Genomic DNA, 24,848 nt, shown 5'->3' with positions numbered 1-24,848 from the left:
CAAAAACAAAGAAGACCTCTCAGCCTTTTATGGAAATAGAAGAGGAGTCTGCTGAAAGGATTCATTTCCTTAAGAGCAGTGGAACTTCTTGAGCATTGACAGCTTAGAAGCCAGTGAGATGGTAGTTTCTGAGCTCAATCCTAGTGTTCTCAGATTGGGATTGGATATACTAGAAGAGCAAGGGGGAAAAGCGGGTTTTTTTGCCAGGCTTGAGAAGGGCTTAACATCGCCCATTAATTATTCAAAATTAAATAAGGAGTTGGATCCTGATGACTCCATACATTTTAAAACTTTACATAGGTAATGTAAATACAATATAAATAAATCATTAAATGGAAAATTTCTAGTAACAATAAAGATACTATTTCACAGGTCAAATTGTTCTCATTTCATAGTTACATGGTTTTTTTCGAGTTGAAGGGGACCAAAGAGTTTATCGTATCCAGTTGCTTCTGGACTTAATTTTTAAAGTGAAACCTTACTCAGAATACAAATGTATAAAAGGAGTAAAATCAGCTGCGCTCCAGGTGTGGCCTTGCCTACTTGACTACCCCCGCCCCCACCTCACTTCCCTCAGGGGCCCCTCCTTAAATCCCTAGGACCTTAATCTAGTACTTTGGATCAGTTCTAATAATTGAAAAGATTTTTCCTGCGTTGAAATTGTTACTTCTAATTATTCCAGATTCCGGGCCCTGGAGCAGCGCAGTATAAACGCACTGTCTTCTGTGTGCCCTTCAGATGCTGATGAGCGCTCCCTGTGCCCTTCCTGCCTGCACCTTCTCTTCTCCCCGATAAATCAGCCTCGTGACTTTTAACCTTCAGTGGCGTGTTTTCAAAGTTTTAATCAGGAACTTTTCTCTTACGTGATTCTATTAATATCTCTTCTTCTGTCTTGGAAATAGAGACAGAGCCTCTACTAAATATCTCAGGTGAATTTCAAGTTGGTTTTAAACTCCCCCTTCTTCATCCTTTATTTTTTTCTCCCCTTCAAACTGAATACTTTCAGCCTCTTAGAGAAAGCTGTTTATCATCAAGGTCAAAAAAGGAAAAAGATGTTAAAGACCCGGCCTCAGAAGGAATTACAACTTAGGAAGCGGTCTGAACTGAATTCCCATTTCAGGACCCTGCCCATACAGGAGTCCGCTGTCCACAAAGCCACCCAAACGCCTGTCAGCACCATGGGGCAGCCCGAGCTGGGCGCCCTCGAGTCCCCTTTCTGGCGGCATCGGGTTTCCCAGGGGGCCAGCACTGCCCTGAGCTTGCAAGGAGCCGCTGAGAGCAGACCCCCTGGCACAGGCGGAGCTGCCTGTGCTGCTGCAGTGCTTCCATTCCATTCAGTAGCAAAGGCTGCCCTTTGAGGAGGAACAAGCGATGGGGCTGTTTTTGACATTAAAATACAGTTTTCTCTGGCATCTGGGCAAGTTGGTGTTTGTCTTCTTTGATCTGGGGCCCTGTTTTCTTTCCATTCACTTTAATGTACTGTCTGGTGGTTAGTTGTGTTATTAGGTGTGAGAGCATTTATTCCCTTTTCTTTCACCCTCTTTCCATGTTTTATGTAGAATGGTGCCTTCTAGTTTGAACATCCTTTCCTGAGCTGTATGTGATGCGTAAGAAGCATGAGTTGATAACAATACCCTGGCTTTCCGCATTTGGTCGTATTCCGCCATCTGTGCAGCAGGTGCAGAGTGTGAGGTTTCTGCTCCTTTGGGTGCTGGACAGCATGTCGGGAGCACAGATGTGGGCTTGTGTCCTTCAGTTGTTGCCACTGCAACAAGATGACTGCAGGCCCCTCAGCCTGGGACCTGTAAACACCTAGGGAATCTGTGACTCAGGGTCTGTGGGCTCCTTGCATGGACTAAAAGGTAGACGCAAAATTTTGTGTACAAATTCTTGTTTGCATTTTTCTGGAGATTTTTCAAGGCATCTGAAACCAACTAATAGTTAAGGATGACTGAAAAGAGGTTTCAAGATCCTGAAATTGAACCAGATAGATCTTCCACTCAGGACTTATTACAGTGGTGTTAATTTTGTTTGTTTTTAAGAAAATGCCTTTAAAATTCTGTTTTAAAGCAAGCCCATAACTGGCCATCATTCAGCATTGGTCATCTGATTCAGGACTAATGCACGAGATACTATATGAAAACCAAAAGAAAACAGAACAGTTAGAGTGCCATCTAGTGGTCCGAATGATAATTTCCCAGCTTTGGAATCAGGCCCAGGCCTTCTCCATACACCCGGGTCTTTAGTTTTAGCAGCTTTCTAAATCAAGAACATTTTTTTCCTCTCAGGTAATTGCAGACCATAAAGGTATGTGGTCATGATACTTGTCTTCCACACAGATACTGCAGTTGTGGATTCTAGCCTTGCTTACTCTGGAGACATAATTTTCATAAAAGCTTAATGCTGTAGATGGCATGCATTTTATAGGAATATAGGAACTACAGACTTCGAGAGTCATACTGCATTTGATTGTACTTTTAATCATAAAGCTGGAACAAACTGATGACTGCCATAAAATCATTTTGATATAGAGGCTTTGTTTTATTTCTTTTTCAAGTTAGAATAAATTTAAAAATTGAGTAATTTGTCTTAATTACTCTTTGTATTCCTTTCATGATGGTGACATAGAATGATGTTCGCCAAATGGTGCAGAAATTGTGAGGTTTCAGAGTTGAATTTATTCAGGGAAAATATATCAGACGATTTGTATCCACATGAAAATATGCTAAGAGCATAGCTCTCAAGTCCTTACTCTGCTGTAATGTAGCAATGGTTGATCATGTTAACTTGTTTATTCTTTTATAAATGGGGCTGATAACAGTATCTAACATAGGGTTGTTGTTAAGATTAAATGAAATAAAGTTGGTAAGCACAGTGCCTTGGATATAAAAAGTCTTTTCATTTATTAAAGTCTCTTTAATATTGCTGTTGTTAGTATCACTGGCCAGTTTTTGTTTTTGTTTTTTTTTTTTTTTTCAGGACAGCTGTAGTAAAATGGAAACAATCTTGTATCTTACGGAGAATTTTATAGTTTTTAAAAGCATTTGCTCACATACAGTCTTGTTTGATTAGTTTCAATAAATGTTTACTTATTCACATATATTCAGCAGCTATTTATTCAACTCCTGTTAGGTATAATCATCATCTTTGGCATTGCATGTTTGATACTGAAAACAGCAATAAAAAAGGCCTCACGTGGCGGGGGGTGGGGCGGGGGGTTAGACAATGAGCAGTAAATAAATAAGGTGATTTTACACAGAAGTCATTAGTGTGAAGGAAATTAGTGTGATGTCATAGGGCACGACTGGACACCTCCTTGAGGCTGATGAGGTGGTCAGGAGAGATCTTTCTGAGAAAGTTGACATTTAAGTTCTTTCCTGAATGAGAAAGAGCCAGCCACGTGAGGGCTGGGGAGCAGCCGTCCTGACTAAGGGATACAGTGAGTGTAAATGGCATTGGTGGGAACGTGATGAGTATATGCACAGACTATAAAGAAGGCCTGTGCTGCTGGAGCTCAGGGAGCCCAGGGCACGTGGCTGGAGGTGGGGTCAGAGGACTTTGGACTTTATTCTGCGGGTTCTGGGTGAGCTGGTGTGTGATTCAGAGCACCAACCGCAGAGACTGGTTTGAAATCTAACCTATTGAGTGGTCTTCAACAAGTTTTTTGACTTCTCTGTGCCTAATTTTAACGTCTCCAAAGTGAGAATAATGATCGTTTCTTCCTCCTGGGATTGCTGTGAGGATTAAATGAGATCAAAATATGTGTGAAGTAGTCAGCAGAGTGTCTCCATGGTGCTGTTTTTTTATCATCAGTATCTAGGTTCAGTTCCATCACACGTGCTACCCCCATGTCATCATCAGTACCCTCAAGTTACAGATGAGAACACTTAGAAATAGAGGGTGGTTTTGAAATCAGAATATAGGCATCTTGATTTTGGAGCCATCATTCTTTTTGCAGTGTATTCTGCAACATGAGCTCCCAGAGTGACACCTCTCTGATCTGAATCTCTTTAGCTCAGAGCTCAGTTGTATGCCCCTGCGAATGTGAGAAAATTATCAGTAAAGGTTACCATGTGTGGTAGGGAGGCTCCATGCCTGTCTTCTCCCCACACCTGGGACCCTACACCCGAAAGCGTTAGTGTGCACATCAGAATGCAGAGAGGAGGAAGGAGCTGACTGTATTTTGGGGATCTTGTAAGGCACTGAATAGCTTCAGACACTGAAACTCTTCCTTAATTGCAGCAAATGGGGCCCTACAAAATATAAGTAAATGAAATCCAGGGATTATCCCAGATTTTTTTCTAATCCGACTTTTAGTGAAGGTATTAACCAGGACCCCACTCCCCCCACCCCCAGCCCTGAGTTGAATTTCCCTCTCCTCCACCTCTTCCTGCCTTTGCCTGGCCCCTTCTGGGGTAAGCCATGGCAGAGGTAAGGATCACGAAGTGAGAGAAACAAATGAGAAGCCAGGAGCTAGGAAGTCCACCTGCTCGCCCTGCCCGTGTTCCTCGGCCCCCGCAGCGCCTCCCCCACCGGCACTGATGGCCGGCTCCATGTCTCTTGCAGAATGTGAGCACCTGATCCGCCACATGCTGGTGTTGGACCCCAACAAGCGCCTCTCCATGGAGCAGATCTGCAAGCACAAGTGGATGAAGCTAGGGGATGCGGACCCCAACTTCGATAGGGTGAGCGGGCCTCCACTCGCCCCCAGGAAAGCCTGTTCGGGCTGCTGCAGGCTCTTTTGCATAAGATTGTAACCAGGCCAGGACCTAGAAGGGCAGGCCTGGATGCAGGCTGTTGTGTAATCCTGAAGCAAGTAAAGCCAGCAAGAAGGAAGCTCAACCAGCTGAGCTGTTGCGGAATAGTGATACCAGTTCCTGACCGCATGTCCTCACATCCGGGTCCCTTCCCGGGTCTTGGGACAGTACAGCCTCTTCCCACGGGATTGTTCACCTACTCTTATCTCTCGCTGTGCACAGTCCAACAGATCCTGCAGCATTCCTTTATTTAAATCATCGTAGCCATCCCAGGTACCCCAGGAGCTCAGGAAAATAGTGGCCTAGCCATCTTATCTGCTCCTAGCTGAGTACCCAGGGCTTTCTTGCTTAGGCTTCATCTAAGGCCAAAAATATCACAAGCTAGGGAGCATGGAACAGCTTGTTCATTATATATGATCTGCCATCTTGACGTAGTTAATTGGGAGTTTGATAGCTTGCCTTTTTTTGTTACAGTTAATAGCCGAATGCCAGCAGCTGAAGGAAGAAAGGCAGATGGACCCTCTGAATGAGGATGTCCTCTTAGCCATGGAAAACATGGGACTGGACAAAGAGCGGACACTGCAGGTACCTAAGTGAGCAGAGGCCGGGGTGGGGGCTGCTCTCCCTCTGCCCTGTCTTTCCCATGTATCCTTCTTCCTGGGAACCTGGATCTTTTCATTTTCCTCCCATTCTTCCTCTGCCCCTTGAAAAGAAGGCGCTTTATTATTCTACTATTACTTTTAAAAGAGTTTTGGTCATTGACGTGCTGTTTCACCAGGGTTTTTTGCTCTTTCCCCTTTTGTCTCGGTAGTCGTTAAGATCAGATGCCTATGATCACTATAGTGCAATCTACAGCCTGCTGTGTGACCGGCATAAGAGACATAAAACCCTGCGTGTTGGAGTACCTCCTGGCATGCCCCGAACCATGGGCTTCCAGCCGCCAGTCAACCTCCAGGTGGGTGATAACTCCAGTGATCAGATTCAGGACTAGTAACGTGGAGAGGGGTGGTGGTTATCCATCGCTCTCTAACGCCAGATCATGCTTATCCGTCGGCTTACCTGCTCTTCTTACCCATCGCCTCCCAGCTGCCATCTCTTCCTTTGTCAGAGGCCAAGCAAAGAACTCAGTCTTTCTTTGATAGAGTGGGTGGAAGAGTATTCCAGCACTTGGAAGGGACACCAATAGTTGAGTTTTTTTTTTAAGAAAAGAAACCATAAATCATTGCGAGAGACTGTCTTCGCTAAAGAATACTTCCTTGTAGCTTCTAAGAGCAGAGGAACCAAAAACTCAAAAGTAGAAACATAGACTTTAGCCATCAAGAATGTTTTGAAAGCCTCTATGATTTCCCTCTGGTGTTGAAAAGCCTGTATGTGTGTGTGCTGCTTTCCAGGCGGAGCAGGCTGGTACCACTATGAACATCAGCGTCCCCCAGGTGCAGCTCATCAACCCAGAGAATCAAATCGTGGAGGCAAGTAGCAGCCCCTGGTGGCTGTCAACTGAACCTACTTTCTTTCCCATAGCCTCGTTGCCTTTCTTTACTACTTCTATGTATTTTCTTATTTATTCATTTCCCCATTTATTTTTGGCCGTGCTGGGTCTTCGTTGCCTCTCGGGCTTTCTCTGGTTGCGGCAAGTCAGGGAGCTCTTCGTGGCAGTGGGCAGGCTTCTCGTTGTGGTGGCTTCTTCTGTTGTGGAGCACGGGGTCTAGAGTGCGAGCTCGGGAGTTGCTGCACACGGGGCTCAGTTGCCCCGCAGCACGTGAGATCTTCCTGGACCAGGGATCTAACCCGTGTCCCCTACACCGGCAGGCAGATTCTTAGCCACTGGACCACCTGGGAAGTCCCCTTCCCTTCTTTCTTGTTTCTCACTCTCTTGTTTCTGATTTGTCCGTGCTTCCCTCACCTCAGCCGGACGGGGCGGTGAACGTGGACAGTGACGAGGGTGAAGAGCCTTCCCCTGAAGCGCTGGTCCGCTATCTGTCCATGAGGAGGCACACAGTGGGCGTGGCTGACCCCCGGTGAGTGTCCGGCAGAAAATTCCCATCTGACTTTGAGTTCCTCCTGTGGCACATTTCCCGTACTTCGTTGTATCTCCCAGATGAGATCTGATACAGTGGCCAAGACACGTGGTTAACCTCTTCAGGCTCCCTGGTAGGTCAGACTTGCTTGGACTTGAGGATCACAGACCTGTCACTAGTGCAGGGTGGGCTGAAAGCCGCCATCGAGCCAGGCAATGACAGTACTTTGGTGAAGAGCATAGCATGTCTTTTCCCACAAAGACCTCAGATACCTCAGGTACCACATAAAAGTACCCCTGAAAATGCATCTGTGTTTGACAACTTTTAGAGGTGCTTTTTGCCATATATTTTAATGGAAGACTTAATCTAAGAAGTGAGGACAAACAGCAGGATAGAATTTATAGATGTAAAAAAATTAAATTCAGTGAAAAAAAATTATGTGAACAAAAGTCCAAAAATATGCCAGATAAGTACCGGTTTCCCAAAGTGTTTTCCCAAAACAGCCCTTCATTGTGTCCCCTGCTTGCCCGCACACTGGAGAAATGGACTGAAGGCCAGCTCTCTTGGTTTTTGTTCAACACTTGAAGATTCTCACCATTAAAAATAGCCATGCCACTTTTCTGGCGATTTCTTCTCCTGAGTAGGGAAGAGAAGGTTGTGGCAAGAGTCCTCTTGAGAGTTCAGCTCGGAGCAAAGCTGGTTTCTTTTTTCTTTGAGTCATTTCCAAAAGAGCCTCCCCTGCTTACTGGTTTGCTTGCTCCACATTATCAGCCTACAATGAAACAGGCGATCGGGGAGCATTCTGGCTTCGCAGACAATGTCAGCTTCGGAGGGTGGAGTCCCGTGTCACCCTGTTAGTGGAAAGAGCTCTTATTTTAAAGTGTGCTATAAACCCCTCTGTCGGAACTCCACAGCCCTGCCCATCCACGGCTTATCTGCCCATCAGCCCTGATGGCGCTGACAGCATTCTTTCCCCGGTGAATCAGCTGCTACTTTGGGGCAGCCATTGTTTGAGTGGATGGCCGTGTCCTCCCTTACTTGCTGTTCACCTCCAGGCCTCGGAGACCTGAACTGGATGGGGGCCAGTGTTTCCTGTTGGCACAGAGCTGTTGGTTTTACATGAGTGGTCAGTGCAGAATGGTGATCCCCAGCCACAGATAGTGAAATGGCAGAGAGCCAGATTCCACACACCTGGCTCCACACACTTCTGCTCGCTCTGGCACCTTGGAGAGAAATACACATTTAGGAGGAAGGTAGAAAGATAAACTAAACCGTGCAGAATTTGGCAGTGTCCTCAGTTTGGGGTTCTAGGTTGTGAGGGAGAATTGTAACCAGACTTCTCCATCATCCTGTTTCCCGTCAGCACGGAGGTCATGGAAGATCTGCAGAAGCTGCTGCCTGGCTTTCCTGGAGTCAACCCGCAGGCTCCCTTCCTGCAGGTGGCCCCGAACGTGAACTTCATGCACAACCTGTTGCCCATGCAAAATCTGCAGCCAACCGGGCAGCTGGAATATAAGGTATCTGACCTGGGAGAGGGCTTGCCCCCAGAGAGCTCGTCTGAGCTGCCTTTGAGAAATGCAGAGACCGTCCCCAGGATTTCAGGGTGTCCTTAGAAGGGTGCTTTCTCTCTCCTACGTCACCATCATGGGATCCCTTCCTTTCAGTAGACTGGAGTACTGCTGTCTTCTCTCCTCTTTTCTCCCCACCTCACCGAACTATCCCTCCCTGTCTCCTCCTGCAGGAGCAGTCCCTGTTACAGCCGCCCACCCTGCAGCTGCTGAACGGAATGGGGCCCCTTGGCCGGAGGGCATCAGATGGAGGTGCCAACATCCAACTTCACGCCCAGCAGCTGCTGAAGCGCCCACGGGGACCCTCCCCTCTTGTCACCATGACACCAGTGAGTGGCAGTATGAAGCCCTGCTTGCTTTCTCAGAGGCTTTTTGTAAAGAGGTTTTGGAACTCAGGGTCTCCAACCTAAACGTCTGAATTTCTTCTTTCCCTCAACATGCAATGCTCAGTGTCATTTCCATTTTTTTCAGGCTAGTAGAATTTTCCAGACTTAATTTTTGGTTAGCTTCTTCACTTAACCAAATAATTTCCATACTGTATCCTGCTTCTGGAGGGATTCATCTTTGGGGAGCCTCTTGTAGACACTCGAGTAAAGGGCAGCTACTGCCCTGCCTGCTTCAAGTCAGGGAGTCATAGTCTCAGGCCCGACCTTCCTGCAAATCACATTTCCATGCCAGAGGGCAGTGGAAACTAACAGTTTTCTCTGGGCTTAATTGCTTTTTAGACTGGTTTCCAGATTTACCTTCTCACCAACTCTTCCTCCTTTGATTAACATACCTCACACTTTTGGTGCCAGCTGGATCCCTTGATGATTTGGCTTCTAAGCTGACAGTTGGCATCTCTCAACCCCATGTTTTTTAATATGATGGTCACAAAGATTCTTTTCTTCCCCTGGTTTCTGTTTATTTCTGATTAGTTTCCTGCCATAGATCGATTCATTCCTTCATTCATTTATTCATCCATTAAATCTCATACTACATTAAGGTTGAGTGCTAATTATATCCAGAGCCCTCACTGGGTATTTCAGGGCGGTGCTTCTTAAGGTGTCTCTCTAGTTTGAGGACCTTGTTTTCCCTATTATCAGAAAAATTAAAAATTTAAAACATATGAACTACAAGGCTAAATTTTATTTGGTTCAACAGAAAAAATTACTCTGTTAAATTGCTATAAAGGTTTATAAATATTACTCTCTGTTACTTTACCTACCTTATCTTAGATCAGTAATGAAACAGTTTGTAGACTGATGCAGGTCTACTGTGCCAGTAACATGGCTGCTGGGAAAAGGGAAGAATTCATATTTACAGTTTCTGGCCTCATTGAGCTTATACTATAATAGGAAGATGCGATCCACATATGTGAAGTATTGGAGTAACAGTAAAAGACCAATGTGATGAAGTGCTGGAGTGAAGACCGTGGGCCTGTAGGTGGCAGAGGCACTTAGGAAAAGGCCAGGTCAGTGTAGATTTGGAAGGTCCAGAACAGCTTTATGGGAGGTGCAGTGACTTTGTCCACTGTAACTGTTTTTGCCAAGGTCACTAATGAACTTCTGGTGGATATTTTTCATCTTTATCTTTTTGGACTTCCCAGTTGTAGTAGTTATGGCTGACCATTTTTCTCCTTGAAAAATGGTCTTCTTTTACCGTATTCTTTTGTGTTTTTCTCCTAGCTCCCCTTTTCAGGTTCCCTTTCTTCTTTTTCCTAGAAACCCACAGTTCTGTCTGAGGTCCTGTTTCCATTTCATTTTACAGACTTTCTCTGAGTGATCCTGTCCACTTCCCTATTTCTGTCACTGAGAGATTCTCTGGCCCACAATGCTTTTCTGAGCCCTGCACTTCTATCTATATGATTACCAGCTACACAGATCCAGTTGGTTACTTGGCAAGTCCTCACCATTTTATTTCAGCATGTCCTCAGATGAACACGTCCTGATGCGGTGAAACCTGTGTCTCCCTCCAGGTGATAGGGAACGGCACCATCACTCCCCTGGGTTTTCTGTTTAATTCTTCCCTGTCCCTTACTTCCCACATCAAAGCAGTTATGCCATGCCTGTAAAGTAAGTGTCTCTCTCCTGTCCCATCTCCACTGCCTTTTTCCCCACTCAAACTACTGTCATCCTCTGCCTGGATTAACACAGTGGCTGCCAAATGGGCTTCCTGGTTCCAGGCTTGTCTCCTCATCCTTGTCACCTGACATTTTCACGCTGCAACTAAAGCAGGCCAGCTTTCTAAAATATAAATCTTGTAACATCATGTCCCTGCTTAAAATCTTTAGTGATTCACCACTGCCTTCCCTCAAAATAAAGTTCTTCATGTGGTATTCAAGGCTGTTTATAACTGGCCACAGGGCTCCTCTCCCGCCTCATCTGTAGCCACTTCCTGTATAACCCTGTTCCCGCCAGCCTCACAGAACCATAGTTAGGGTTCTGGAAACCCTAGAAGCATTCAGACAGTGGAATTATCCCAAAAGTTTGTTTTGTTTTATAATTCAGTTCAGTTCAGTTCAGTCGTGTCCGACTCTTTGCAACCCCATGAATCGCAGCACACCAGGCCTCCCTGTCCATCACCATCTCCCGGAGTTCACTCAAACTCACATCCATCAAGTCGGTGATGCCATTAAAAAACGCTGTTTTGTAATAATGAAAGTGTGATTTTTGCTTCAGTGCTTGAGGCATGGTGGTTCCGTGAGCCCCAGGGTTTGAGTAGCTGTCAAGGCTGTACGATGTCCCAGCCCACAGGCAGCTGGGAAGAGTCACCATAATGCATGCATATTGTGGTGGTCCTCATGTTTTGGCGGGTGACAGTGATTTTAAAGCGTTGAATTGTAACTTCACAGTTATATGTTATGTGCTACAGTGGACTTTTAGAAAACCAGTATGCTTTTCTGGCGTTGCTGCTGCTGCTGCTGCTAAGTCGCCTCAGTCGCGTCCTACTCTGTGGGACCCCATAGACGGCAGCCCACCAGGCTCCCCTGTCCCTGGGATTCTCCAGGCAAGAACACTGGAGTGGGTTGCCATTTCCTTCTCCAGTGCATGAAAGTGAAAAGTGAAAGTGAAGTCGCTCAGTCGCGTCCGACTCTTAGCCGTCCCATGGACTGCAGCCCACCAGGCTCCTCCGTCCATGGGATTTTCCAGGCAAGAGTACTTTCTGGCGTTAAGGACATCTAAAATCTGGAAATAACTTTAACATGAAACAACAAATCAGTTCCTAGTCATTCCAGGTAAACAAACTCCTACTATATTCTCAGGTCCTCAAACACCCATGGGCCTTCTCTTCTCTCTCGGCCAAGAAACCTTAGACGCTTGCAACCTCTTTCCTTCTTGGCCGGACTCATTCCTACTCATCCTTCAAGCCTTGGGTACGGGGCCACGTCCTCTAAGATGCCTGCTCAGTCCCCACACACCCATGACTGGGTCATGCTATTTTGTCCTTTTGTCTGTTTGCCTATCTCTGTCCTCCACTGGACTGTAAAACAGGGGCAAGAACTTTATTAATTCACATTATATCCTGGAACATAGTGGGCATTCAGCTTATTTATTGGATGAATAAATGAATGAAGGAAGATGAATCAGAGGAATTAAAATCAACTGAGCAAGGTAAAAGTGGGACAATTGAAAGGTCTGTGAATGTTCTGTATAACCCAGGGATCCTAGAAAAGCTTTGCAGATTAAAAAAAATAAAGTACCTGAGAGGCCTGCCCCGAGCCCAGTGTCCAGAGTAAGAACTGCTGCAGAAGAAGCGCCGCTTTGAGCTTTTCCTTCCTGTCTTTCCTCAGGCAGTGCCAGCAGTCACCCCTGTGGACGAGGAGAGCTCGGATGGGGAGCCAGATCAGGAAGCTGTGCAGAGGTAATGTGGCATCTGGCAGTGCTTGCAGAGCGTCCTTGGGCAGGCTCCCCCTGCGACCAACGAAAGGTCACCTCTGCCCAAGGAGGTGGTCCAGTGCAGCTTCAACATTTGTGTGGTCTCTTTGCTCAAGCCAGATGGCATGTTCCTCCCCACACGGAAGTCACGGAAGACTACCCAGAAAATGTCATTTCTGTAAGCACCATTGGAAGTCCCCTAAGTGACAGCAATAACCATAAGAACTTTTTCTCTCCTCCCTCCTTCCTTCCTTGCCCCCTGCCTTCATATTGCAACTCCGATAGTATTCACAAGGCACAAAGCCTGCTCCTACCTGCCAAGAACTGTTACTGAAAAGGAATTGGAGATTTGGGATGACAGTGATCCTAGCTAGTCTGGCCATGGACCGCTGGCATGGACTCTTCCTTTCCAGGAGAATGAATACCTCTTGTACTGTTTGCTGTGTTTCTGCCATCCCCTTGTATCAACAAAGAGATATTGAAAAAAGAATATGGGATTCGGTCCAGGGACAGATGCAAATATCCATTGTTTGCAGAGATGCCTAATTCACAGAAAACGGCAGTGACCATCAGGCATGCTGTACTGTTCATTTGACCTCAGTTCCATTAGCCGTGGTCCTCCAGCTTCATGCATGATCCCTTGTGGGAGTTGATTTTCTTATTTTTCGGGGAGGGCGGGGGTTGACCAGAATCCAGCATGTATTTTCCCAGAAATACAGGTGTTCTTCAAGATTATATGTTTTTTCCCTTGAGGGAAGTTGAAATAAAATGGTTTTCATGGGCTCTTGGGGAAACTTTGAATGTTTTTATCAAATGGATATTAAACCGCTAATGGCTTACCTACCCTCTGGCAAGTTTACATACCACTAATTACTCTCTAGCCTGTTAACTGGTTTTAGCTGAAATGGGCAAAGTAGTTAAGAATGAATGAAACAAGACCTCTTACGCGGATGGTTGCTGGCCAGTGTCCTTTCTCTACCCGCTAGTAGCTCTGCATGAGAGCTGCTGTCCAAAAAGAAGCTGGTCCCGTGTGGAAAGAACAGTGGAGAACAGGGGTGTTGGCAGGTGGGCAAGTTCCTTCTACAGAATAGCCAATAGAAGAATTGCGTTGACTTTGTTTCTTTCTTGATGTTATTATTTCGATAGGTTGCCGATCACAGGGTGTATAAAGTTGCATATAGGCCCTGCTGGAGTCACGAAGAGAAATTAGGAAACTTACTGCCTTCCTACTTGAATTAGATAGCAGTATTTCATCTTCTCTTCTTTGTCTTACATTTTACCCCTCCAGCTCCTCCTTTCTTCTTTAAAGACCAACATTTAAAGGGTAAAATGCCCATCCCTTTTGATGTCATGGAAGGAATGATGCTTCTTTTATTCATGCCCAAGAAGAGCAGCAGTGGTGAAGGAAGTCATCGTCCTGACCAAGGGGGACCAATGCGCTATGGTATTAGTGGTGGGTCTGAAAGACCTTCAGAATAAAAGTCATCAGCTTGTGAACTCTTCAGCTTTTGAAACTTCTCTTTTCTTGCCTTGCCTTTTTTTTCACCTAAAAAACAGTTCTAAACATTTCATGTGGTTTCATTTCTTCATCCTTTAGAGAATGTTGGTCTCCTGGGGACAGCATCAGTTTTTCTTCTCCGACAGTGGAGTTACAGTCTTGGGGCATGAGGAAAGGGTTGGTGTGGGAACTAACTTAGCCCCATGCAAAAGGATCTTTTTCCATGATTTGTAGCAAGGTCAGCCTCAAACCCTGCGGGCAGTGGCCTCAGGAGACATACGCAAAGCCCATCTGAATCTCTCTCTCAGCTCATCTCTAGGAACAGTCCTTAGGGCTCATTTCCTCTGACTTGTATTTTGGAAATGTGGAGGGAAACCAAGGAACAAAATTAACCAGCAGAAAATACATTCTTCTCCTGAATGGAATAAAGTCAGGAAAATTGATCCACTTCATGAGCGACATCTGTTTTCTCTCTTCTCTTAACGGCTACTCTTAGGTCCAGCATTGAGCCACTTCAGTGGGAAGCCAGCTTTTGTTGGCCTTCTGGGACATGTCTCACTTCCATCCAGTCAGGAGTCTGTTGGCCATTGAGCCCTTTCTGTGCTCTGGCGCCACTTCATTCTGAGTGCTTTGGATTAACTTCTAATGCTTCTTGCTGAGGAGTACTCCTGTCTGTCTTTTTTACTATGAAATGTGCTCCTGCTTGTTGCAGGTACTTGGCAAATAGGTCCAAAAGGCACACACTGGCCATGACCAACCCTACAGCTGAGATCCCACCGGACCTACAGCGGCAGCTAGGACAGCAGCCTTTCCGTTCCCGGGTCTGGCCCCCTCACCTGGTACCTGATCAGCATCGGTGAGTAGCCATGTGAGCCGTGGGAGCTCCTTGAGGCCCATCGGACAGGCCCCTTCTGGCTAGTCTTAAGACGTGGTGACTAGCATCATGGCTTTAAATAGCATCCTGAACTTTGCATCTTCTCAGCTCCTTGACTCAGCCGTGCCCAGGGCCATAGGAGACGCTTCTTTCCCATTATCTCGTAGACATGTTTATTGCCTGCAGTTGCTCCTCATGACTCTAGACGTTGACTCATAGATGAAATTGAACTTGAAACCTGCAAGTGGGTGAAGCTCTCAGAAGACCAGCTGGAGATAGGATTTGTAACCACATCAGTAGGCTTGACTTTTAATAACCCATCGCCATCAGAAGGATGAGCATTTCTTATCATGTGACCCCTGAATGAGGAGCTTGGATGGGGGAAAACACATTCCTTTGTGAGTGGTAGAGTGGAGACACTGCATCCTCTTGAGTGTTGTGCTTGAAAGTCATCCTTGCAGCATTCTGATGGAAAAATCTTCTAGTAGGTCTCTGGTAAATTTATAATTCATTTTCTCTTAAAGACATAAAAACAAGTGTAGCCTTCCTTGCCAAGAGAACTTCACAAAATTGAGTTCAAGTAAGCCTGGGAATGAGGGGAGTGACACCTTGCTAGATTAAGAAGGTGGTTATCTTCTGTGAACTCTGTGATGACCAAAAATCTAAGCTTAGTCCTTTCCAAAGCTGTCCCCAAGCTCACAGGCCACAGTTTCAAAGCCACCACCAGTCGCTAGAGCTTGTTTGTTTTTTTTTTTTCCCAGTCTTTTTGGGAGGACAGTGAAGAGCAGCCTTACTTGGGAAGTTGGGAAAGCAGATTCTGAGGAAATTAAGTTTATAAATGTGCTGTTACTCAGTCTTGCAGCCAGACTCACGCTGGCAAGCTTGACACAGTGTTTGTATTGTGTCTTGTGACCCACTGGGCATCACAGGTAATCAGCAGAGACAGGTGACCTCTGAGCAAACTGAACCATCATTAATGCCACGTTGGAACTCAGAAAGAAGAAAGATAAGGTTTCATAAGTGACCATAAATAATATGGTACAAATGGTCTGTTAGGAGTGGCATGAGTGACATTTCTCAAATAAAACTCTGGGGGTACAGACAGTATTTTTCTCAGGAGAATCTTTCAGGAACCTCACTGTTACAGTTCTCCACCACTTTGGGTGATCATTAGCTGCCCGTACATTTTCTATGATTTCTCAATAACTCTGAGCTCTCTACTGTTACCTGATAGACGTTTATTGCTTTATTTCTCCCTGTTCCTGTCTTTCCTTCCTTGACAGCCCCACACTTGGATTTTTAGCCTTTGCCAGGCTCTGTTGTTTAGTTTCAGTCCTTTGGGTTTAATCCTTGTTTAATTCAGGTGCTCCTCAGGCCATGTTGTTGTGGGGCAAGCATGAAGATGAGCACATCCCCATAGTCTGCCTTTATCGCTGACCTGATACTGTGTTTAGTCCTGTTACTAAAGGAAGGCCACGCTGGCCCACAGCTCCGTTTGTGTGGTTTCCACGCTGCCTGGTCATTGTCAAGGCCTTGCCTGCTGGAGATCTGTCTACTGTCTGTTTCTGTGTGAACACTCTTGGTAGAGTGTTTCAAGGGTTCCCTGTGGTCAAGCCAGTTTGAACTGGAATGAATACTCTGTGAGTGACGGATCGTGTAAGGTGCGGTGTTTATGCAGACTCAGCTCGTCTCCATGGAGTTGCTGTAAAAGCATGGTGACAGAAGAGACTGAAGCAAGTCTTCAGGGCGAAAGGGAAACTTTCCAAGGCTGTCCAACACTGAGAATGGGTGGCCTGGGGAGATTATTGAATTCCTTCCATTTGCTGGAGGAAATGACACAAGAACAGCAGATATGTCTATTCTTCTGGGGTATTGTAGATGAAGTCCAACATGAAGACAGAAGAGGTATCTGAGTGTGTAATCCTGGAATTGTGTAATTTATAAATTAAAAGAAAAATTAAGTGTAATTAACCAAAAAAAACCTAACTAATACAAGATGGATTTTATTTAGGTGGGGAGCCAAGTCCCTGTTTGAAGAGTGTAGTGGGAATATCAGCCTGCCATGAGGCTGTCCTGAGTTTGAATGTGATTGCTAATAAAAATAAAACACAATTGATACTCTCAGTGCTTCCAAAATGAGCAGCTACATGAGAACTATTCCTCTGAAGCTCCTTGTGCTGGGCTGCCCAGGCTGTCAGTTTGTTCACAACCCGATCTTCTGGGAAAGTCATGAAATACCTGGATCTGGGGTGGGAGAGAATGTGTTTTGTACAGACAGACTATAATTAACTCCTTGAAGAACACAGATTTCTGAGTGAATCAGAAATGTGTCCACCATCAGAAAATACTGAAAGTATAAGAATCAAATTCTAGGAGAAAATAGTACCTGCTTGCTTTAACTCCAAACACCTGAAGTAGAAACAGAAATAAATATTGAGGAAATACCCCTGAGACCAGCTCCCATGATCACTGTTTCTGGAGTGTGTCTTCCAGACTCATTTGTCTTTTGTGTTACCGAACCCAGATACACGTTGTGTTCATTTCATCAGCTCACTGCTGTGTCAAGCTTCAGGTGGAGTCTCAAACAGGAGCCATCATTAGAGGGTAGAGGGCTTTTCCCTGCTGCCAGAACTCTTTTAACTCCTCTGCACACTCATCAGCCCCTCCTAGACCCTCCGTGTCTGCTGCACTTGAATTCGCTTGTTCACCCGCTTTCTTAGCCTTGGTTCCGCTTCTGTCCAGAATGAGTAACTGGCAAGGTGGTACATCATTTCACCCACAGCTCAGTGTGATGTCATCTCTGCCCTGGACCTGAAACCCTGATCCTTTCCATCAGCTGCTGGAATGCTGCCTTGGCAGTCTTTTATCTGCTTACTTCAACCCATAAACATCTCTTTCTGATTAGGTAAACAAGTATAGGTCTTAGCTTCTAACTCTCATGTCGTCTTAGGCATTCCTTACTGATAGCTCGTTCTTTCTTTCTGTAAGACGCTGGCTTTGTTCTTATTGAGCAGTGGGGGTCATTTTGAAGGTAATCCACACAATTCCTCTTTCATTAGCAGGTTGGGAGGGTGCCACTGCTCTGAGAAGTTACCTCTCACAGCAGATAACCTTATTTGCGTTGACCAGGTATGTGCAGGATCTTCAGGCCCACGTTACTTAAGCATGGGCTGTCTCCATCTGGGGATCAGAGACCCCCAGTTTCCCCACTTTAAGCTCCACCTTGTGTTTTCTAGCATAAAAAACCTATGAATTCCAGGCCAGACCTTTGACCCCAAAGTTGACTAGTTTCCCTCTGGTCGGTCATACAGAGGTTACTACTCAGGGAAAACTTTAGGTCACACGGGTAGGTTTGTTCTAGGTTTGTAAAGGCAGTAGATAGAGACATGACTGTAAAAGGAGGAGTTCCTGTACAGCTGGGCTTGAGGGCTACTGTGAAGCTCCTCTCTCTCTGACCCAGTGTATTTTTAAGAACTGGATGTATATGATCCCAGGACCTTCCCAGGCTTGGACATTAAGCCAACTCAAGGTAAGTGGAAATGGAAAATGGTCACTTGGAGGCCTCTAAAGGGAAGGCAGGCTAGGGAAACGACTGGCCTCTGGAGATGGCATGGAAATGGCATAATATGCCAGGCTGCGTGTGTAGCCAGCAGCTTTGTGTTCATCTGGAACAGCGTCCCTAGGTGATTTGGTCAAAACCCCTCAGTCCTAGCCCCTAACCTTCTCTTCCCATATATTCAGCTCCACCTACAAGGACTCCAACACCCTGCACCTCCCTACGGAGCGTTTCTCCCCTGTGCGCCGGTTCTCAGATGGGGCTGCAAGCATCCAGGCCTTCAAAGCTCACCTGGAAAAAATGGGCAACAACAGCAGCATCAAACAGTTGCAGCAGGTAATGTTAGAGACGGCAGGCACCTCTGGAGAAGCATGGGTAGCAGAGACCAGCATGGGTAACAGACCGGTGTTGCAGGAGGACACGGGTGTTAAGCTCTCTGCCCCCTCACAGCAGCACTGCAGTTTTAGAGGTGCCAAAGCAGACAGTCCCTTACACGCTTTCCTTCCTTCTGCTTACGTCCAGCTTTCCCCAGGAAGGGACTAAATTTCCTCCTGTCTCTGTGGTTCCTTAGAGAGGAATTTCTGGGCTTGGGTTTCAGTGGGAAGCACCCGGAAATGTCTTTTGAAGCAACCCTGGCGTTCCCCTCATGACTTATGGGCACTGGGTCTTGTTGGAGCCTGCTCTGCGTTCTTACCACCTGGCATACTCTCCAGCTGGTATGGAATGGTGCTCCCAGAGGAAGGAAGTGTACCTCCAGGCTTCTATAAAGGGCCGGTTTCCTTTCTGCCTTCCTGACGACCAAGCTTCGAGTGGCATGTGCCTTGTACACCGATTTCACACTGGAACCTTCGCTCGTACCCAGGCCATCTTGGTGTTTTTCCCTTCATGCAGCCAGCACAGAGCGTGAATATATTTAGTACACAAATGCCCACCTAAAGGGGTTAGTTGCTCATCAAGGACACAGTTCTCTGTGGGCTCCTTCTGCCCATGAGACCCAGAGCAGCTCTGCGTCTGCTGACGGCACTGCATGGGGTAGGCCTGGCTGTATCCCCTCTGTATGAACTGCTTTCCCTTCAGGAGTGTGAGCAGCTGCAGAAGATGTACGGGGGGCAGATTGATGAAAGAACCCTGGAGAAGACCCAGCAGCAGCATATGTTATACCAGCAGGAGCAGCACCACCAAATTCTCCAGCAGCAGATTCAAGTAGGCCTTCCCTCTCCGCTTTCTCCAACTTGTCTGGAGTTTGCTCTCAGGCTGATGGGCCTGTCAGTGCTGGAAGAGATCATGCAGGGCAGAGTGGAGTTGAGTTATTTGTGTGGTTGCCATGTTTGAGTCAAGGTAATCAAGCCTTTTGATGAACGACGGGAGCATAAATCTCAGTCACAGATAGTCTCTTCCCTTCCCGAGAATACCTCTGGTTAGTCTTCAAGCTCACGAGTATTTTTTTCTCCTTTCCCGCATGTATTTTAGGACTCTATCTGTCCTCCTCAACCTTCTCCACCTCTTCAGGCTGCATGTGAAAATCAGCCCGCCCTCCTCACCCACCAGCTCCAGAGGTAATGAAACATGTTCTTTGCCTAAGCTGTTGGCCTAACTCACATGGGAGACAGAACTGACGATAGCATTCATCTTGGAAAAACCCATCTGAAAGGCAGGAAGACCAATTTAAATTTCAGCAGCTTCCTAAAATCCTGACTTCCTGTGCCACTTCATTTTCTTATCCCCATGAACCATGTAATCTGACACCTAATACAGGAGGCCAGATGCAGTGACCCCTGCCTCCTTGGGCCGTCTGGGAAAATAAGATGCAAACAGGCTTTCAGTAGACTGTGGTGGGCGGCCTGTGTGTGTGTGTCTAGCCTGGAAGCTTATGAAAACTAAAAATGGAGTTTCTGCCTGTGGGTATCAAATGGCTGAAACTAACTTCAAGGTTATATTGTCACCTCAGGAAGTGTATTTACTCATCTGGTTCTGTTGTTTTTGAAGGTTAAGGATTCAGCCTTCCAGCCCACCTCCCAACCACCCCAACAACCATCTCTTCAGACAGCCCAGTAACAGCCCTCCCCCCATGAGCAGCGCCATGATGCAGTCTCACGGTGAGTGGAGAGGTTTTCTCCAAACCGTGAGCCACAGGAGAAGTGAGGCTTCGTCTTGATTGCCTCAAGCCACTGGTTGCGGTGACGGAGCAACATGCTGTGTAAGGGGGTGGTTCTAGTGCCAGGCTGCCTTGGCTTGGCTCCTGCTGCAACCAGCTCCTTAGCTGTGAGATCTCAGGTAAACTACTTAACTTCCGGGCATCTCTGCTTTCTCAAATGTAAGACAGGGATAATAATACTATGAGATATATATGTTAGGTATAATACTTAGAATAGCCTCTGGAACAATATAGTTCTCAATAATGGTTGACTGGTATTGATGTTTTCATAAAGTCCCCTCCAACTGTACCAAACGAATGGGCTACCACCAGAACCTTCCCTCTTGTCACTCTTGAGTTTGGTGGTCCTCTGGGCACGTGGCTCCTCTCTTGTGGGTGTTCAGATGGAGGCAAAGATGAGCGGGCCCTAATTTATACAGTTCTTCAGAGGCCAGCACTCTGAGGGGTTAGCGTTCTGAAAACTGAGAATCTCTTAAGTAATGCCACCCAGTCTAGATCCCCTGAAGAGCCTGAGTTGGTCTCAAAGCCCTTCTTACTCAGAGTAGGGTCCCTGACCAGCAACATCAGCAGGAAAAATCAAATCTCAGATCCTATCGCAGACCTACTGAATGAGAATCTGTTTTAGCAAGATCCCTAGGCCCTTCACACGTGCATTAGAGTTTGAGAAGTGTTGCCCTGAATGAGAGCTACTCAGAGAGTAATCAACGGGCAATTTCTTGGAATTGCAAATTCTTAGAGCCCCGTCCTTACCTACTGAGTCAGCATTCTGAGTGTTGGGCCCAGGAGTGTGTGTCTTCACGAATCCCCCAGAGGAACCTTCCATGCCCTGGAGTTGGAGGAGCCCTGCTCTGGGTGCTATGCAAGTTGAGCATCCTCAGTGGCTCCCATGACTTCTGGCCGCAGGTAATCCGGGCATGTGGTCACTCTGGGGCTCCTTTCTCCCCAGGTGCTACATCTTCCTCCCAGTTTCAAGGCTTCCCCTCCCGCAGTGCCATCTTCCAGCAGCAGCCTGAGAACTGTTCCCCTCCTCCCAGCGTGGCACTGACCTGCCTGGGCATACAGCAGCCTCCCCAGTCACAGCAGGTGACCATCCAAGTCCAGGAGCCTGTCGACATGCTCAGCAGCATGCCTGGGGCCGCTGCCGCCTCTGCAGGCCGGGGTGTCTCCATCAGCCCCAACACCAGTCAGGTTCAGATGCAGCTCCGGACCAGCCTGATGGCCGCCCTCAGCTATGGGCACCGGCCCTTGTCCAAGCAGCTGAGCGCCGACAGTGCGGAGGCCCACAGGTGAGGCTGCTTGGAGTCTCCCGGCTGTCTCTCTGGGGGACCCAGGTGGGAGGAAGCCCCTTAGGAGGAGGAGAGGAGAACAGAAGGGCTCTGACTGGGCTGTGCTCATTTCAGCCTGACTAAAAGTGAGGCAGTGGGCTTGGGATGGACTTGAAACCTATATGCTGACTCAGGATCAAAATGCTAGTGAGACTCAGGAGGATAGTGACACAGCTCCCTTACTATATAGCTTCCCAGGCGGTGCAGTGATAAAGAATCTGCTTGCCAATGCAGGAGATATAAGAGATGTGGGTTTGATCTTGGGTCAGGAAGATTCCCTGGAGGAGGAAACAGCAACCCACTCCAGTACTATTGCCTGGGGAGTCCCATGGACAGAGGAGCCTGGTGGCCTGTAGTCCATAGGGTCACAAAAAAGTCAGACACGACTTAGCGACTAAACACCACTACCACCTTACTATAGGTCTGCAAAGAAGAAAAGGGCCAGTTAGAGGAGTAGGTAAAAATCTCAGTTACCCTCCTTGTCTGTTCTTCTAGGATTGTTTCTTTCCATCACTCATATTCTAAGAGATGGGCACATCTTAATTCAAGTGATGTTGCTACCCTCAAGCCGGAGGGGGTGGTGGGGGTACTGCCTACACCCCCATCCTCCCTGTGGCCCCGCGGTTCTCTGTACCAGCAGAGACTCACTGCTGAGGAGGAGTGGTAGCCGTTCCCCGGGGAGTTTAGTACAGTTGTCACACGGATGCCTGGTACTCACTCCCTTTTGTGTCTGCAGCTTGAACGTGAATCGGTTCTCCCCTGCTAACTACGACCAGGCGCATTTACACCCCCACCTGTTTTCGGACCAGTCCCGGGGTTCCCCCAGCAGCTACAACCCTTCACCAGGAGCGGGGTTACCTCCCACCCAAGCCCTGAAAGTCCCTCCGCTTGACCAGTTCCCCACCTTCCCTCCCAGTGCACATCAGCAGCCACCGCACTATACCACATCGGCACTGCAGCAGGCCCTGCTGTCCCCCACGCCGCCAGACTACACGCGACACCAGCAGGTGCCCCACATCCTCCAGGGACTGCTCTCCCCCCGGCACTCACTCACCGGCCACTCGGACATGCGGCTGCCCCCGGCGGAGTTTGCACAGCTCATCAAAAGGCAGCAGCGGCAGCGGCAGCAGCAGCAGCAGGAATACCAAGAGCTGTTCCGGCACATGAACCAGGGGGACGCCGGGAGTCTGGCTCCTGGCCTTGGGGGACAGAGCATGACGGAGCGCCAGGCTTTGCCGTATCAGAACGCTGACTCTTACCACCACCACCACACCAGCCCCCAGCACCTTCTGCAGATCAGGGCGCAAGAATGTATCTCGCAGGTCTCCTCCCCGACCCCGACCCACGGTTATGCTCCCCAGGCGGCGCTTGTGCACTCGGAGAGCATGGAGGAGGAGTGCTCGTGCGAGGGGGCCAAGGACGGCTTTCCGGACAGGAAGAGCGGGAACACATTGACCAAAGGTTGCCATGACAGCCCCCTGCTCTTGAGTACAGGCGGCCCCGGGGACCCTGAATCTCTCCTGGGAACCGTGAATCACGCACAGGAGTTGGGGATCCATCCGTACCGACAGCCGGCTGCCGCCTTCACTAGAAATAAGGTGTCCAGCCGAGGTAAGAGCCCTGCAGGGTCGATCTCTGGGCCAGCCTGCCCTCGTTCAGTGAACTCAGCGGTGTTTACCTTTTTCAGCTGGTACTCTGGGTTGCTAAGAGAGAAAGAATTCCTGAGAAGACCTGCAGGACCTTTTACGGGAGAAGCACGTAGGAAATGGGTATCTGATGGGGGAAGGGAATCTGTTTTCAGAATTAAAAGAGAGTGATAGAAAATGAACACACAGATGATGGTCAGCAGGATGTATTACCTGTTTTCCCATATTCAGACTGTGGTTCCTTAGAATCCAGAATTTCTCAGCTGTCATCAAAATAGCTAGCTTTAACCTCTGTGATAGAAAAAAATCAGCCAGTGCTAGGGAAACAGGGTTTAGTGTAAACAGTTTTGGAGTAAGTCAGGGTCCCTCGGTCCTGGACTTGCCTCTGTTATGAGTGCAGTGACCTTGTCACTTAACCCTCAGGTTCTTATTTCCCCATCCGTGAAAAACGGCAGGAGGAATAACAGTCCTTTGCAGAGTATTTGTGAAGATTAAAACATACACATATGTGTTTATGTTGATACATAATGTTTGTGTGTGTGACACAGGGGGAGAGAGGCATACTTGATAGCTGAATGTATGATTTAAACAATTTGAGGTATTATTATTCTGATCACTTCGTTAATAAGCTAAGTACAGAATGTTACAGCATCACAAGGGATGCCATGCTGTTTCGTTTAGTATCACTGTATAATTAATGAGGGCATTCATTTTCCTTTGGAAGGAGATTGGAGTCACTATAAGTAAGTTATGCTCAGGAAATGTCATTTCATTAATGTCATAGCATTCACCCTACCCAAAATCTGGACTGATATCCATCCCATCATCACAGATCTTGAAAGCAAGTTTCTCCATAAAATATTCAACCCTGAAACTGGGCACTTTTCCCACCCTCCCTTCTTGAAGCCTGTCCTGCCCTGCACTTTAAAGTCAGTACACCAGACTCAGCTCCTGGGGCAGTCGGGTCCCCAGGCACAGGGCAGGATGGAAGACCTGACCCTGAGTCAGTTTATGTGAAGAGGGCGTGGTGCCTTCAGGTGGTGCTCATTAAGCACCAATAGGGATGCAGTTCCATAAAACTCCCGTTAGATCTGGGCTTTTGAGCAGATGGGTACCATCCAGTTTGAGGTCTGCACCAGTCAGACGTATTGTGTCCACCTGCAGTTGCTGTATTTTTGAGTTGACGTAGGCTAGGGGGAGGTTTTGGGACCAAGTCATAAGTGGATTGGCTGACAGACTTGGGGATGTTTAGGCTTGGGGGGAAAACTCAGGAGAGCCATCACACTTGTCATATGGAAAAGGATTAGATTTCTCTGGATTCATATTATGAGGCAGAGCCAAGACCAGGATGGAAGTTGCAGCAGCTTTCAACCCCCAGGGAAGCCTTCACAAGAACTTTCCAGAAGAGGCTGCTGAGCAGACTGGGAGCTTTCTGTGGCTGGGAGTATACTAGCAGAGGCAGCTTGACGGCATCAGGGAGGCTGGGAAAGCTCCCTGTGTGAACGGCAGCTTTCATCGGAAAAGGAGGCGAGCTGACATTTCCCTAGGGCGTTTCACATGCCACACACCAGAGGCCGGTCACACGTAAATTCAC

General features: G+C 47.3%; 1 protein-coding gene across 8 annotated transcripts in view; it reads left to right on the top strand.

The window, feature by feature from the left end:
• Window positions 1–24,848, top strand: part of SIK3 (SIK family kinase 3) — a 266,066-nt gene that overhangs the window by 228,755 nt on the left and 12,463 nt on the right. For 2 of the 8 annotated variants that reach the window (XM_086339373.1, XM_086339377.1), the window contains exons 7-21: window positions 4,567–4,685; window positions 5,232–5,342; window positions 5,569–5,712; window positions 6,149–6,226; window positions 6,666–6,775; window positions 8,139–8,292; window positions 8,517–8,672; window positions 12,116–12,186; window positions 14,411–14,554; window positions 18,314–18,464; window positions 19,206–19,331; window positions 19,599–19,684; window positions 20,115–20,224; window positions 21,230–21,569; window positions 22,345–23,219. In XM_086339373.1, coding sequence (XP_086195499.1) covers window positions 4,567–4,685; window positions 5,232–5,342; window positions 5,569–5,712; window positions 6,149–6,226; window positions 6,666–6,775; window positions 8,139–8,292; window positions 8,517–8,672; window positions 12,116–12,186; window positions 14,411–14,554; window positions 18,314–18,464; window positions 19,206–19,331; window positions 19,599–19,684; window positions 20,115–20,224; window positions 21,230–21,569; window positions 22,345–23,219 — 2,775 coding nt within the window. Of the gene's footprint in view, window positions 1–4,566; window positions 4,686–5,231; window positions 5,343–5,568; window positions 5,713–6,148; window positions 6,227–6,665; window positions 6,776–8,138; window positions 8,293–8,516; window positions 8,673–12,115; window positions 12,187–14,410; window positions 14,555–18,313; window positions 18,465–19,205; window positions 19,332–19,598; window positions 19,685–20,114; window positions 20,403–21,229; window positions 21,570–22,344; window positions 23,220–24,848 lie in introns of all 8 variants that reach the window. The other 6 variants (XM_086339374.1, XM_086339378.1, XR_015141876.1 and 3 more) reach the window with 5 other exon arrangements.

Source organism: Bos grunniens, chromosome 15 (genome assembly GCF_055505025.1).
Source record: "Bos grunniens cultivar Pamir isolate PY7600 chromosome 15, Bosgru_T2T1.0, whole genome shotgun sequence".
NCBI classification, from domain to species: domain Eukaryota; kingdom Metazoa; phylum Chordata; class Mammalia; order Artiodactyla; family Bovidae; genus Bos; species Bos grunniens.
This window is presented reverse-complemented; position numbering and strand designations above follow the sequence as displayed.